Source organism: Lingula anatina, chromosome 3, assembly GCF_051362555.1.
Source record: "Lingula anatina isolate TDL-2025a chromosome 3, LinAna3.0, whole genome shotgun sequence".
Lineage (NCBI taxonomy): Eukaryota > Metazoa > Brachiopoda > Lingulata > Lingulida > Lingulidae > Lingula > Lingula anatina.
In genome coordinates, this window is record NC_141769.1 from 29027532 (window position 1) to 29043665 (window position 16134).

The following is a 16134-nucleotide window of genomic DNA, read 5'->3' on the forward strand; positions in this document are numbered from 1 at the left end:
AGCAAAGGCATATTGTACAAAATACTATATTCAGTATTATTATATTGTGAATGAAGTAGTTAGCTTACATGTATTTTGGCAATGGAATGATCTAAAGAAGTCATAATTATGTAAGTGTATACAATTACAATTTATGTAAAACTGTAGTTTAGAGAGCTTGTAAAATGTAAATGTACACATTTTAATGCTCAATAAAATTATTATTATTATTATTATAATGGAGGAACCACTTATTCAGCGGAAGTCCAGCATTAACTGTTGTATAACTGCTATTAGCGCTCCTTTGCCGGATATTTACGATCTCGATCACAGTGCAATTTATGAATTTGTTGTCGCCAAAAACCAATATTGTTGTTCAAGGTCAATCTTTCCTGACCCCCCTCCCCCCCCCCAAAAAAAGAAAAAATTAAATAAATAAATAAAAAAGTAAAAAAGAGAGAGAAGAAAGGGGAGGAAAAACATGTGCGACGATGTTCGATATTCTTACACGTATTTACTTGTAACTGGCCTTTTAACTGTACCCCATGCTTAAGGGACTATAAGAGGAACCTGTTTTCAAGGTCTGAGGCCGTATTAAGTGCCGAAGGCTGAAGGGAATCTCCGGAAACTGAAGGGAATCCTTTCAAGTACCGCACAGAAGTTTGGCAGAGGATGAAAGAGTGAGTCAGATTCGAAGGGGGATACTTTAATTTCAAGGGGAGATCCTGCAGTATGCTGTTTAGAATTGAAAATTGAAATCAATTGTTACACCTGTCGCATTTCAGCCGTGCAAGCATTAAAATTCATCAAAAGAGTCCTTTTTTTTACTGCAATATGATCATTTTACAAAGGTAGTGTTGATTAAGTGATTCCTGCATGCGAAGGTAATTGGATACGTGATATTAAAAACAGGAACTTTTTAATGGCCTTTTGGGGCAAGATTACGGGAAGTGACACCAATACCTGTCATACATGTGCCTAAAATAAACCTCTGCCATTTAACGCTTTTGAAAGTAATCAATATGTCGTGAAGTAATAAGGAAATTCGATCTCTTATCTTGGACGTAATAATTCGTAATTTTGCACATGCTCTAATTAAGGTCAGATTTCAACAGCTTACAACTCTGGGATAAGCAGTCGGACTTTCCAACGCTGAACAGACACATAGACAGAGGGACAATACAGTATATACAGACAGACAGACAGACAGGCAGGCAGACAGACAGACAGACAGACATCATTGTGCTTGCACAAATGTTGAGAAGCCTATTTCTGTATATTTATGTTACCTTAAGTAATAAAAAGGGCACATGAGACGGGACAACACAGTATCAGTTTATATATACCGTATATTTGAAACCCCCTGTATCTGTATCTGGATGCTGGTAAATTGTCACGTTTACGTCTCTGGGGTCGACTGACAAGAATTTCAAACAGGTTCCCATGAACAAAAGTTTATCTTTCTCTATAATAATGTTCATAATTGGATGGAGATATATTGATGAAACTGAGATTAAGACGTTGTGATTATATAAGCCATAAACATGATATAACGGCTTAATGTTATCACGTTTTAGTCTGCAAATTGTGTTGTAATTGAAACCGGCCCAACCGGGAAATCATTTTAATATTTCTTTCACCGTGAGTACTTTCAAGTCAGATAGAAGTGAGTTTTTGAAGTAGAATAAAAGAGGTAATTGTCTATATATTTTTCTTATTGTATTTCTATTTATTTATTTTGGGGCAAATTTGTCAATAGTATTCTACAAGCACTCTCAAAATTTACTACGTATTGGACTTCTTGTGTGTATATGTGTGATTCTATGTACGTTACATATTTAAAAAGGTACGAAAAGTTTCTCATCTCCTTGGACGCTACTTTCTCCTACACCCCCCTTAGCGCAAGAGCAACCACGGTAACCGTATATTTGATAACCGTCTAACACACTGCTGTTATTTACGGTGTAGAAGGTGAGGGTTTGTTCTTCTGTCCACCGCAGACGCTGATTGTGGCCGCTGATGGAGACAGGTGTGTGGGACACTGCTTTGGTGCATGAACTTTCGCCGAAGGTGACCTCCCAGCAACCGATACTAAATGCACTTGCATATAATATATACCCCTTATGCCCCCTGATGGAACTTGTCTACTTGTTATTCAGTATCTAATTTGATTTTTTCTTTGTGATAAATAGCTTTGGTTACTGTTTAGTTTTTCCACAGACGCGGGCCAATGCTCTCTCAAGATGCCTGCATCTAGATGGATATCTTTGCAATTTGCAATTCACCTGACGTTAATGTATGGGAAAATGAATACTATAGCCAATTTCAATTTTTGAATGAATGATTGGACTCGTATAGGGTATGTTCACAGCTAAATTTATGATGGTGCCCTAACATAAGCTTTTTCCATAAGTGAAAAAATACTTTGAAACGAATCATGGTTTTCTTCGGTGTGTAAGGGACGCGGTGTGCCACAAATCCTTCAAAAACCCCTTATTTCGTTATCATAACAAGATCCAACAAAAAGCTTCGTGTGTCTAAATTTTATTCCTTGCTAAGAAGGCTCTCTTCTCATTTTGATTGACAGTTAAACACATTAAACGCTATTCTCATTAAAGAAGCAGAAATGTTCATGTGCCGCCCGGTTAGGGTATAAACTGCTAAAAAACAGTCAATGAAAACAACAATAGTTTACATCATTAAAATTAAAATACTGTATTCTTTGTCTGAGTTAAACATATTTGAATAATGTCCTTTTGAGCAACAAAATGGTGCTGCATTAAGGTTCAGGTCCTTCCATCAATAAATGCCTTGTATATGTAATACTTGTTCACGTACAATAAAATGGGTACACAGGTACATATGACACTCAACAACGTTTGAAAATTTCAGATGTCTCATTTTCTCTTACATGATGGATATAAATATTTGTAATCAGCAGCAGAGATTAAAGTCAGGTTTGTGAGTTCTTCCCTTTGTCCTGTGTCGTCAGTATTATATATCACAGAGTCGTTGTGGTGAAAGGGCCGCGTGTTTTAAAACCGCCTCTCCACGGTTACTACTTGGAATCTACAGATTGCGTCTATCTGAAATAAAGATGAAAACGTTTCTTAGAGTCGCTTTCACACCGAGCGGTATAATTGAGCGTTTCAGTACAATTTGAGGGACCCTACACACGTAGCATGTAAAAATGCTACGGAGCATTCACCCTTCTCAAAGTTTTCCACAAGTTCGATTTCTGCTGCTTAATTAATTAAATGACCGTATACGCTAAAGCCCCTGCCAAACTATTGCGTAAACTTTTAGTACTGATTTTTTTCGATAAGTAGCTGCTAAGTACGAATTGCAAAGGTTTTCGATTACTTCTTTGACTTGTGTGCATCTGGCTCATAAGTAAGTCAAAGTTACATACATGTTATTGTATGTGTTTACGGTTTGCGTAAGAAAAATTCTCACATGTAACATGGACTTGATAATCACAGAAGTGTAATAGGAGTTACAGATGACCCTTTTACGTTAGAGCTAGGCAATCAAGTTGTCAATCTCTTGAAGTGGACCAGTACAGCTGTATCACTTAAGCATACCACTCGATATAAAAAAGAGCCTTATCGATGTTCTAATTCACGTTTTTTATGTAAGGCAGAGGACATGTAAAATCTTCTGAGATCTTTTCGTTGATAACGAGATCTAGCAGTACAAATAAACACATATCTTGCTCTCAAAGATATACAGCAAAGTCAGCTTCCAAAAATATAATCTTGAAATCTAATTTATTAAACGATTTATCAAGAAAAGAGCACTCGTACTGTTTTGTACAGTTAGATGCTTCAAGTTGGTTATTAAAAATATTGACATGGATAGAAAAGACAATTTTGAAAGAAATGACATTTTCCTTTTTACTGAGTTTCACAGCATTGAGAACATTTGACTTTTAAATACAGAGAGACCGAAAAGAACGTCGCAAACTCTGCTATTATAGCCAATCCATAACACAAGTATAAATTATCAAATCATGATAAAGTAAAGCATTACCCGTGGCCAGGTGTGTGTGTGTTCAACGTTTCTAGTAAGTATATCAGTATCCGGGATATCCATATGCTGGATAGCCGCCATATCCAGTGCTATAGCCTCCATATCCTGGATAGTATCCGGTGGTGTAAGGAGAGGATCCGTAGGGCGAACCGTAAGGAGATGATCCGTATGGAGAACCGTAAGGAGAGGATCCGTATGGAGAACCGTAAGGAGATGATCCGTAGGGAGAACCGTAAGGAGAGGATCCGTATGGAGAACCGTAAGGAGATGATCCGTAGGGAGAACCGTAAGGAGAGGATCCGTATGGAGAACCGTAAGGAGAGGATCCGTAGGGGGAGGCACCGTAGGGAGAGTAGCCGTAGGGAGACGCACTGTAAGGTGAGGCGCTGTAGGGACTTCCATATGGGCTGCCATAAGAACCGCCATACGGACTGCCGTACGGGCTGCCGTAAGTGGGAGGGGCATACCCGCCCTCTCCGACTGCCAAGTGGTTAGCTGACACTTGCTGTAGTGCGGCCACCAGTGCTCCGAGACACAGGACTTTCAGCATATTTACAGTCAGTGTAAACTCTGTGATATACTCTTTTGGCACACTATGCGATGGTGATGACCGAACCCCTTTCCAAGCAAGAGAGGTGAGAATGAAAACGTGCCTCCTTTTTTATATACGGCAGTCTAATGATTTTCTTGATAAAATAACTCCACCGCCAAGTGCAGTGAACTGTCTTGATTTAGTGATTGCTAATTATAGTATGCTGTCACATGATTTATGTTTTTACGTTTTAACAGCTTACTTCTGCCAAACTACATCTCCATACGAGGAGTTTCTGTGTACATGTTCAAAGAAAATATCAAATGGTATTTACGGAAAATGAATATTCAAATTTTTCTCAGAAATAGTTTTTACAGGCGAATATACTTAATATACTCAAGAATCACTGGAAATAAAAAAGAAGATGGACTTGTAGAGAAAAATATTACATGAAATGCAAATTTTTGTTTTAATCTTTAAAGATTTTTATTAAGCTATTGGGATACATGACTTTAAATTGACTCCTGCTCCAATATGAGATACAATATGGGAGAACATAGAATGAACTGAAGAAAATAATCGATTTTTGTAGAAAATAAAAACGAACAAAATATAACTTGTTTCTCTGAAAACAGCAAAAAAAAAAAAAAGGAATACGTGATGAGAAAGTTTGCAGTTGCCGTTCTAAATTTTGCTGGTTCTTTTTTATTCATCTTTTTAGGCAATTGTTTCGTACAATAGAGATCAATGATATAATTACATATAGCTGTTTTACTCATAACGCCATTGTCCATTGTTTGGCGGTTTAATGAGTCATGTTTTGTCACATGCAGCTGAGCACATTTTTATCATGATTTCAAGTCATGCGGACCCCATAACATTACTCTTGACACCTGATGTACTTGCACTTGTCGTGGTAATGTAAGTTCTAACTCTTTCATTTTTTGTAATAAAAAATACATGTATTAAGACAAAACGATTAAAACTAACCATCAAACCTTTAAGTAGTACAAAGTGTGGTAGTATTTTTAAAATGGTTTGATACATTATTATTTTTTTTATTTATTTTATTATTATTATTATTATTATTATTTTTTTTTTTTTTTTTGCAATTTGGTCTAGCTGGCCAGATCGCATTAATGATGGTAATGGTCCTCCCGATTGCTGTGTTGACGTCACGCCTACAGTGAGTAATGTATCTATGGATCGCTCACTACACATTCTATAAGTCACGCTGCCTAGCAAGATAATGCATCACGATTACTTACATGTAAATCAATGGATTAAATAGCTTGCTGACACAAATGTCACTTTGCACCAAGGCTTTAAATGTGACTCTTGTTTAAGGAAGAAGCATTAGTAATATCGGTGTAAAATATCAATTCCTCCAGGTTGTATATCAAGTTCAACCTGTCTATACTTCCAAATATATTTTTTATTAAATGGAAACAAATAGCTGCACTGCAGAATAAAAACCAGGAAAGGGTATAAAATATCATATGGTTACCGTAAATGTTTTTCATTGATAAAAAAAATCACGATCGAGCTTGATTTTCTGGCCATTACTATAACCGTGAAGCATAGTACAACATGCACAGCCCAACAAGATGATATGTTACAGTAAGAAATATGCCGTAAAATCACAATACCAAATCTCACAGAATGGTTGTTATTGCCTGAAAACAAATATACTGACTTAAACCAGGTTATTCACCCCCTTACTAATCATGTGTGTACCACTGGCTTATATCCATAATGCATACGGTTTCAATGTTTCAATGCCAAATTTCCATAAATGTAGGTTGGGAAATCTGAGCATACCGACAATTTCTTTAACTGGAATTCACTCTAACCAGTTCATAAGGCATTTTCAGAGGCTTGATGCACTGAATAAAGACCTTGATCGAAGATAATGAAAAAAAAATTTTTTAATGTCAGAAATGGAAAAAAGTAGGAAAAACAAACAGTCATCTTTTTCGCTGTTCCAGTAATGACTATGCTGTATCTCATAACATTACCCCATTACAAGTGATTTCAGTGAGCGTTTTAGTCCCACCTGTCCAACTGTTCTCGATATCTCGTTTAGAAATAATAGGCGTGTGAAATGAACATGCCTTTAGCAAAGATTAATTCATACGGCAGTTTTCATCATATTCATTCAAATTTAACGTCTCGAAATAGTACTCCCTTCCAGAGACCAGCTGGGCGATGTTATACTAGAAAGAAATATCTATGAATATCTAGTGGAGAATTTTCTCTCAGTGGCCCTGGCAGAGGGTAACAGGTCAGAGAGCCGGCCACAGCGATGCGTGGAGTCTCGGTGCATTGCAGGATTGTTGTCACAAACAGACAGCTCTTGTCTGTGGACAGCTTCTATCTCTCGAACACGCACGGCAAGGTTTCCGGACATCTGGGATTTATTTATTTATTTATTTATTTATTTATTTATTTATTTATTTATTTACTTTTTTGGAGGGTGCATCGTTGCTGATCTGTCAACACGTGTACTAACTTAAACTGTGATGCAGCCAATTTATATGGGCAGAGCAAATTATTTTTATTATTATGATTGTCATATATTATGACATGATCCTTTTTTTAAACCGTGTTTACAGTCAATTTAGTTTTAAATTAAATTGGAGGGTTTGAACTTAGGGCGTATGAAATGAAATTGAAATTCACCGATACGTATTCTCCCATCAGTATTAAAGAGAACCGAGACAGCGCTAGCTATGATCGTCTTTTTTTGTAGACGGAATAAAAGAAAACCAAAAAAAGCGCCAAGAGTATTGCGCCTTCCCTGCTGATCCACCTCGCACCACCGACAGCGATACGTCATGTCTACTTCATCTCAACCCTCGTCCACAATAGTACCTCGACGGCCATCAAGTACTTCTCACACCACACCTCCGATCTGAAAGCCTGTATCCGATTGTTCGTCTTGACGTATTTCCTGAAAACCCCTTTCAACGTCGTTATTGTCTCCCAGATAAACGCTCAGACTTCTTCATTTCGACGCATTCTCCACTAGCCGTAACGCCCTCACTTTTCAGTGTGGGTTTAGATAAGTTCTCATCCATCAATATGAAATGATGTTGTTAAACAATCATATTTCCACGTTTAATTAACGTCTGGCTCCTGATTCTTAAAATCCAACGAGTGATAAACTGAGCGTCTGTTGCCGTGGCAACATAGTTAACCCAATCAAAACAAAAATTCCTTTCGCACCGTTTTTCACACCTACAAATTCCGCTTTGAAGAACGGATGAAACAGTTTAACCCTGGCTTATTTTTTATTTCTATTCATCTATTATTCAAAGAAATTATTTACGGCTTCCAACCATCCATAGCGACCTAAATTGAAAATATGTATTTCTCTCAAAATTTATTTTCAATATTTACATAAGGATGTGCAAACACTGATAAAAGTAAAAACGTTTTGATAATGTTAACCTGCAATGATGTTTTCTCCTCGGTACTCTTTTCTTTAAGAAAAATCACTGAAAATGATCAGTATTTATGGGGGTTATCATTACCGTGAACTGTTGTACAATACATATAGTCGACCAAAAAAGTTCGGAAACCTCGTTATTTTTAATGATTATAAAAAAACCATATATGAGCTAAGGTAAATATTTTAACCAAAACATTTTGAATAATGCACCCACCATTCGTTACTTTTTTATATACACTGATGATTTTCCCACTATATTATATATATGTTTTTAATTATTGAAAAACAATTTCATGTTCCCGAACTTTTTTGGTCGAGTGTAAATATAGCATGCGGCCCCAAGGGTCCTTCAGTCAGGAAATTGTTTTTATTTTCACTGTAGTTCTCGAAGATCATCCAGACCATTATCAGTCGACTCTATTCCTGTCAACCGTGCTCTATGAGCAAATAGAAGGAAGGCGTAGGAAGACGAGATGCGCATGATCTGCTTGGATCTATTATAAATCGGATGCGTATTCTATCGTTGTCATTTACTCCTTGAAGCAACAACGGTGCAGTCACACTGGAAACAGGTGAGCAGAGATATGGAACTTGGAGAATGTAATTGATATAGTGCGTGTATGTGGACATGAACGTAGTTGTCGTTGTATACAGAACTGTATCTGAGTGCCATCCGTGTCCTAAACTAAACTTGTTCATCATTTATACGCTGTTGCGTTTAACTACCTTACATTACGACTACTAGTATTGGTAAGTGGAAGAGAGGTGGGGTCTTCATATAAGAAGGTTTAAGCTTGCATTTTGCCATTTTAATAATTAGTTATTGTATGCACAGTAACACTCTCCTTTTAATCTATATCTTTATTTCATTTTCTCTCTATATATAAAGTTTTCGTTCTTTGGGTCATTGTATATTTAGCATCGTCAATTTTTGGGAAATTCACAGGATAAAATACTCTCAAGAGTTCTAAAAGAATAACCAACAATTTGCAACATATTTGAATTGCTTATGAGACATTTTGTGAAATATAATTTTTATGCCTGTTAGGACTGTTTTACAAATTTCAGTTCAGGTCAGTTAAGGCAACCAGCAACTTCAAATTCTTCTTTTGTTTTCTGTTAAAAGTGATTTTAGTTCAAAGTTCACAACACCTGTATTTGATTAATATGTACATTTAGATGATATTGTGCTCTTAATGAAATAGCATTTAAGGTAGTGCGTACTTCATAAAAAAGTGGGTGCTTAATTCGTAATTGAACCAAAAATCGGAGAGAAATTGTATATTTTATGCTGGATTCCTTGTTCTATATTAGTATCCATTATACCGCAAAGCAATGAGTGTAGCGTTGCGTAGGGTTGCTTGCGCAACACGTTTTATCTTAAACGGGTATAAACTGGTAAAATACTCATGCTTAGACCCAAGAATCCCATCTAAATTTGATAAGAACTTGGAACTGGTGATTATTAAGCAGCAGCACACAGAATGCGCATGATACCCTGCGCCAGCACATCGCGGTTATATTCTTTGTCCCGAGATTTGATTTAACGCAGCAGTTCTACAAGATTTAACTTAAGAGATGTTAATCTTTTTTTTTTTTTTTTTTTTTTTTTTTTTTTTTTTTTTTTTAGATGAACGCACTATGATCTCTATGAAGATTGCCACAGCCACTTTGAGTCTATTGTGTGCCTTTGACCTTTTTGGTCTAATATCGCCTGGCGGTGCAAGTCCGACACGCCGCATTCCGAACACCCAAAAACATGTGTCGGTTCTGGCCGCCGCTGACGGCGCTGGAGTAGCAGTGGCCACGGAGAAGTTCAAGAGGTCAGCAACAAGTATCAGTGCTGTAGGCTCGGAGGTGGACGGCTCTCTTGAGTATAATACGGGAGTGATAAAGAAGTCCGGGCCACACTGTGAAACTGAGCGACGTAGCCGTGTATGCTCAGAATGCGAACGTTTTCGTAAGTACAATTAAGATGTGCATGTACTCTCAGCTTAAAAAAAACACATTTTCAATTTAAAGTATGCCAAGTGGAGAAAAATAGATAACTGAATGGAAACCACGGACGGGTGATTTATACACCTGCTATTATTTGTTTGGCGAAACACTGTGTGCGGTTTTGTGATTAAGGCTATTTTACTTGGTGAACAAGGTGACAGTTTGCGGCTGTATTTACATGTAGTGAAATCATGATTATCGGTCGCATTTTGGATGGTAATAAGTAACTCTCAGGGATTAAATGTGCGTACTCACGACAACAGTACGCGAAAACATGGTGGTATTCTTTTAAATAGAATACTTATTAGTCAATCAATGGATTCGAGTAAAAAAGGAAAGTCGCTTCGTAAAACCATTTGTAATGTAAATTATTTAATTACAGATTAATATAGCCAATTCAACATGTGTGTATTGCCAGTCTCCTCATTAAGGCGAAATGCAAAACGATGTCAAGCTGCTTAATTAAGTTAAAACGAAATGAGAGAACATAATTACAGGATGCAATGTGGAAACTGATGCCGCGACTATTTCTTTTTACACTAGATATCTACACATCATTTCAGTCTTCTCAGCAATTATTCCTTTATCATATACTGCCTTTGCTTCAACACAGTGCCTTCCCGATCCTTAATTTGAACAAATGTTTGAGTCGTGCAAATTCCTTTATAATCATTTTTCTAATATTTGCCGTCGTTCACTCTGCTCAGTCAAAAGAAATTACATCCAAAATAGATCTGGGTGATAACCATACCATCAGTGGATGGAGAGCTTTCTTTGTCAGATTATGAATCATATATAACACGGAGTGCCAAACATTGTAAAGGTGACAACGTGATACTGTTAACAGTTAGTAATAACATATCAGTAGATTCTTGAGTGGCCTAGACGAACAACTGCTGACGACTACACTGTATAATTTAAAGCACATATGATGCTTGTAAGGGTTACTGACTAAGTGTTTACATTGTACATCTGTCATCTATAAAATTGTGCATGGTTTCAGTAATTTCTATTTACTAAAGTTCAAGTGATAGTTATCGATAACTTTGGAAGAAATTTCTATTAAACGCCTTTACAGTCAATTACTACATGTACTATATGATATTTTGGGATTTTGCTAAAAAAAATTCAGTGAAGTAAGTGAAATGAAATTATTCATGGTGTTAAGAAAATTTGCTGGTTGTTTTTCTTTTACCTACTGTTATTATTATAAATATCAAAAAAGAACAATTCTTACTATGTGTCTTTTAAGACACATCGTTAGTAAGAATTGTTCAAAGAATTTAAAAATTCTTAATGTTTTAAGAATTTAAAATTTGTATATTTCAGATGCAGGAATATCGATGTCTGCGTGCTGTGCAAGTGAAACAGCAATGAACGTCTGCGACTATTTGATGTTTTGTCACCAGAACAGCGTCACGCAGCATTTGTGTTTTGGCAGCAAACGCCGCTAAAAGGAAAATTGCGGCTTTTTTACATTTAAGCGTGCAAGCGGGGTTTGAAGTTCCACTGAAGGCACCTCAAGATTACATGAAAGTTACAAGGAATTGGTTAACGATTACTAAAGAGACTACCAGTACATGTAAATGGCATTTATTTGGAATCTTCATTTTGATTTATATAAGTACAAACTTGTCACTTTTAAGTTCCAGTTGTTTCAACCGAAGCATGATTTTACAAAAATAAATCTTCGAGTCCTTGTTGTTTGTGAACAAAGTTAACGGTTAATATGGACACATCATGAAGGCATAATTTCAAAGACATACGTGGCGATTAATTGGGGCCAAATACATCATTAAAATTCATGTCACATTCTGAACTTTTTCCTTGCTACTCACTGTCAACTTCACCCATTTTATTCATTCAAATGACTGTACCAAACCGTTACTTATAGTAGCTCAAGTTCTAGAATTTCACCCTTCCCGTTTCAAGAATTAAGTACCATTTCTCGCAAAGATAGCATACGTTCGTGATCACGATTTCGATGTTTTTATACAATGAATGCAGTATAAATGTTGAAAACACAGTGTCTTTGAGACATGCTTGTACATTGGTTATCAATCTGAATCACATGAAAAGATTTACTTTGCTACATAAAATGTGCGCCCGTTCTATACTTTAAGTAACACAGACCTGCTTTTTAAATAAGAACTTGTTAACAATGCTATGCCTTTAGTATTTATTAAAATATATAATAAAAGCGACATGAAAGACTTGATAAGAAGGACTTCATTTATTTTCATTGTTGGATTCAACATATGAAAGGGGACAAGTACACAAAGATCCATGTCACCCTTCTCAAAAAAAAAAAAAAATAATAAATAAATAATAATAATAATAATAATAATGGCAGATTCAGGAACATGAACGTCCGGTTCTCAGAGTTCGTCTTTCTTCTAGTCTGGTGGTGAGAACAACTTTCTAAATATGTTTGGAAAAAAAAGGAGCGAAACCTCTACCCCTGTATCCAACATGCATTTATTGATTCTTTTCTCAAATACGTTTGGTAAGATATAGGCAATTTAAAACTCCGAAAGCCAATTCCTCCTCTGTGGAAATTCTGCGGATTGCTTTTGCGGATTGCCGCTGTCTCCTCTGTAGCAATGCGTGACTACTCCACTGCGGCAATGTGTGATGGCAACACTGCAGCATACATGTGAATAGCTAGGCGCTGTCGTCAATGTAAGAAGGTAGCCTATGAATTGATGTGGTCCTCTGGTAACACTGTTAACGCTACACATTAACACGTATTCTGTGTATTCGTTATGACGACTCCAATTGTTATACTAAATAAAAAGACGTTAGGCAATAAATCTGCGCATTTTGAGCATTGTCATACCTGTTAAAAGAAAAAGATATGACAATATGAAATAAATAAAACAACACCAAAATAAATAAATAAGTCCCACTCCCCTTAGGAAAATCCTGAACTCTCACACGCTCTGCACACATTGAAATGTATATAAATAGTCAAATGAATAACACACCTTTCAATATGCCCCGTCATACAGATTATTCTCAAGGTCGGGAGATTAGGTCTATTCAAATATTCTTCCTCGGCAAAATACTGCGTACATGTAAACAGTAGATAGTACTACAGTGTATGATTCAGTTGATAATCGCCTGGTAATTTTACTAGTAATTTAAATTATAAATAATGATGACGATAGCAATAGTATGGTGGCCCCTATTGGATATTTCGACTTTTCGAGTTTTTGACTTTTCGAATTTTTTACCAGTCATATGGCAACTGGCTGCGCGTAGGAGCGCGTGCGCTGAGATGACGTCGCGGTCGAAATTTTGTTCAAGAATTGCACTTTATTCCCTGCATAAATACCTGGTGAAAATTACCTAGAAGTAAGAAGCAATGAATGAGGTAGATCTCGACGAAGTCGGCCAACTGGTCACTTTTAAATTTGGCCATAGCAACACTAACATTTTTAGATATCTCATGTCACAAAAACTGTGCAACTTATTCACGTCAGTGGAAGGTGGCTTTTTGCATGAGAAAATCGACTATCAAGTTTCATTAAAAACTAACCTGGGAACTTTTTTTACCAGTCGGGAAAATAACTCCGATATTACTTATCACAAGGAGTTATACCTCCTTGCTTATCATTATTACTTATTAATTACTTATAATAAATAGGACCTTAGGGCTGGAGTGTACAAACTGTTATGATTTATTATTATATCGTTTGGCAGAGAGGACGACAGACGTTCACTGGAATGTCATTTTCACAAGCCAGTTGGGACGTTTTCTTTCGACTTCTAGGTGATTTATCTCTAGGGTGTGTAATAAAAAGCCATCTATCATCGCTAGAAAATAAAACTCATGGCGACCGTCCTCAGTCACCATCCCATCACCTAGCTCTTTCTATGATACCATTTCCTTCCAGCACATCGTCCAAATAATCACCTCTGAAAAAAATCGTCAGCATACACACTACTGATATAACGCACATGAAATCAATCTCCAAGCTGAGGAGAGCGACGCAGACGAAACCCATATTTGAATGTTTCAAAGGTTTTATATTCCAAAGCAACTTTCCTCATTAAAATGACTTGCTTAACCATCCACCTTTACATATATGAAATTTCTGTACTACTGTATTTCACAACTTGACTGTCAGACCATAGCAGAATCCATAGTTTATAGGTATGTGGGCAGTCAGCTGTTAAGGTGTTGTTATGATTAAGAAAGAGTTTTATAAAAGTTGTTGAAGACCTCTCACTTCCTGTCTCTTTTCATTTACTGAAAAATATAAATAGCACATTAGTAATCTGTCTTATCTAAATAAAATGCAACCGATTAAACACCTGCAATATTAAAATCTTCATTTTACTCCGACAATTAAGAAGGTTCTATAGATATTGTGTAACTCTACCCTTGACAAATCATACAGTAGCATTCGTTGAAAAATTGAGAAGTTCAGATCATGGTGAAAAGTAGGTCAAAGGTCAACTTCAAGGTCTCAGTGAGATTGCCAGAATATGACCTCCTGTACAAGTTCAATAGTAACTATGGGCGTATCTCTGCCAGTTTTCGAGATATAAGGGATAGAAAATTTGCAAAGTTCAGTTCAAAAATATATTTCCATGTAGGATTTGTGTCTTTATCATAAAGAATAAAACTGTAAGGCACTCTTAGTTTTGTTGTACCACTCAATGAGAAAATTACAATTAAAAAAATATGAATTAAAAAATACAGTTGGTGTAAAATTCACAATTGTCTGTGATTTTTCACTGAAAAAACCAAGTACCTAGTCCACTTGATTTTGATAAAATGTGGTTCGTTTTTTAAAGAAATTTCAACTTGCCCCATTAAGAACATACAATTTTGTTGTTGAAGACATATCTTTGTAAAAGTGTGCAACCCAAAGCAACAAATTTTCAAACCCAAAATAATTCTGTAGAAACACCTAATGAAATACGAATAATATATAATAAAATCAAATCAAAGCCTATGATCAAAGATTGTCATCTAGATTGAATCATCTATTATTGATATTTCAATCTAAAAGTGTGCAACCCAAAGCAGTCATATTCTCTAACCCAAAATAATTATGTTAACACATCCACTGAAATTTTAAGGAAATCAGCTTTGACATCAAGATTGGGTCATTTATTATTGACATATCAATCTAAAAGTGTGCAACCCAAAGCATTCAAATTCTGTAGCCTGAAAAAAGTCTGTGGTAGCACCATCTGATTGTATCATTTATTATATTACCGTTCAGTTAATTAAATTATGATACGGTTTATTTGGGTGCAAAGCTGAGGGACTGTGGAAGTATTCTATTCACATGTACTTGAATGAAGTCAAAAGTAAAAGATGTGCTGGCATGCATTAGGTATGTGTGAAAGTTATCTTCCAGAGTTTCTCAATGGAAAGTAAAAGACATAAATGTGACAAAATGTTATTTCATCTAGTAATCTGTAATAAATATCTGATTCAAATTGAATAAATAAACTTTTCTGATTTTGGAACCGAGATGGCAGCTCTAGCTGTTGTTTCTGACTCACCGACGTCGCCCACTGATAAAATTTTGAAATGAAAATCCAAATATAGCAGTTATGTAAAAAGTCTGTGGTAGCACTATCTGATTGTATCATTTATTATTACGGTTCAGTTAATTAAATTTTGTAATGAAAATCCAAATATAGCAGTTATGTAAACAGTTTCATTATTATTGTTCCTCCTGATTTCTTGGAAATAAAGCCTATTCAGCAGATTTCTTAAACTATGCCAACCTAAAAATGGGCAAAAAAGAAAAAAAATGAGCTTGGTATAATTGTAGCTTTTCTACCATGTAGTATGAAGATCACATTACCAATTCTAATATTAAATAAAATATGACAAAAAGTTTAGTTTTACTCCAAGAATCAAGAAGGTTCTATACATGTAGATAGTGGGAAATTCTACCCTTGAGGCTTGACAATTCACAACAATCGTTCAATTTTCAAGAAGAAGTCGGTCCTATATTTCTTAATTAAAAATGAAGGGCAAACCTAGTTTAATAGTGAGTCTAAATGACGTTTTAGGAATTTTCAGGAGTACCAAAATCCAGAAACCAAAAAACTCGGCCTAATCCTCAGTGTCCTTTGACTCCAAAATGTGACAAAGGGAATTTCATGA

The 16134-nt window shown here is 35.9% G+C and overlaps 2 protein-coding genes across 2 annotated transcripts; one reads left to right on the plus strand and one right to left on the minus strand.

Moving 5' to 3' along the window:
- Window positions 1-2507: 2507 nt before the first annotated feature.
- On the minus strand, window positions 2508-4653 carry LOC106156169 (uncharacterized). Its single transcript, XM_013531288.2, has 2 exons — window positions 4012-4653; window positions 2508-3065 (listed from the first exon to the last, which is right to left on the minus strand). The coding sequence occupies exon 1, from the start codon at window positions 4559-4561 to the stop codon at window positions 4055-4057; it is 507 nt and encodes a 168-aa protein (XP_013386742.1). The 5' UTR covers window positions 4562-4653; the 3' UTR covers window positions 2508-3065; window positions 4012-4054.
- A 3714-nt stretch (window positions 4654-8367) lies between these two features.
- On the plus strand, window positions 8368-11800 carry LOC147763180 (uncharacterized). The gene is made up of 3 exons (XM_087010156.1): window positions 8368-8569; window positions 9628-9957; window positions 11325-11800. Exons 2-3 carry the CDS (start codon window positions 9639-9641, stop codon window positions 11447-11449), a joined length of 444 nt encoding a protein of 147 aa, XP_086866282.1. The 5' UTR covers window positions 8368-8569; window positions 9628-9638; the 3' UTR covers window positions 11450-11800.
- Window positions 11801-16134: the final 4334 nt, after the last annotated feature.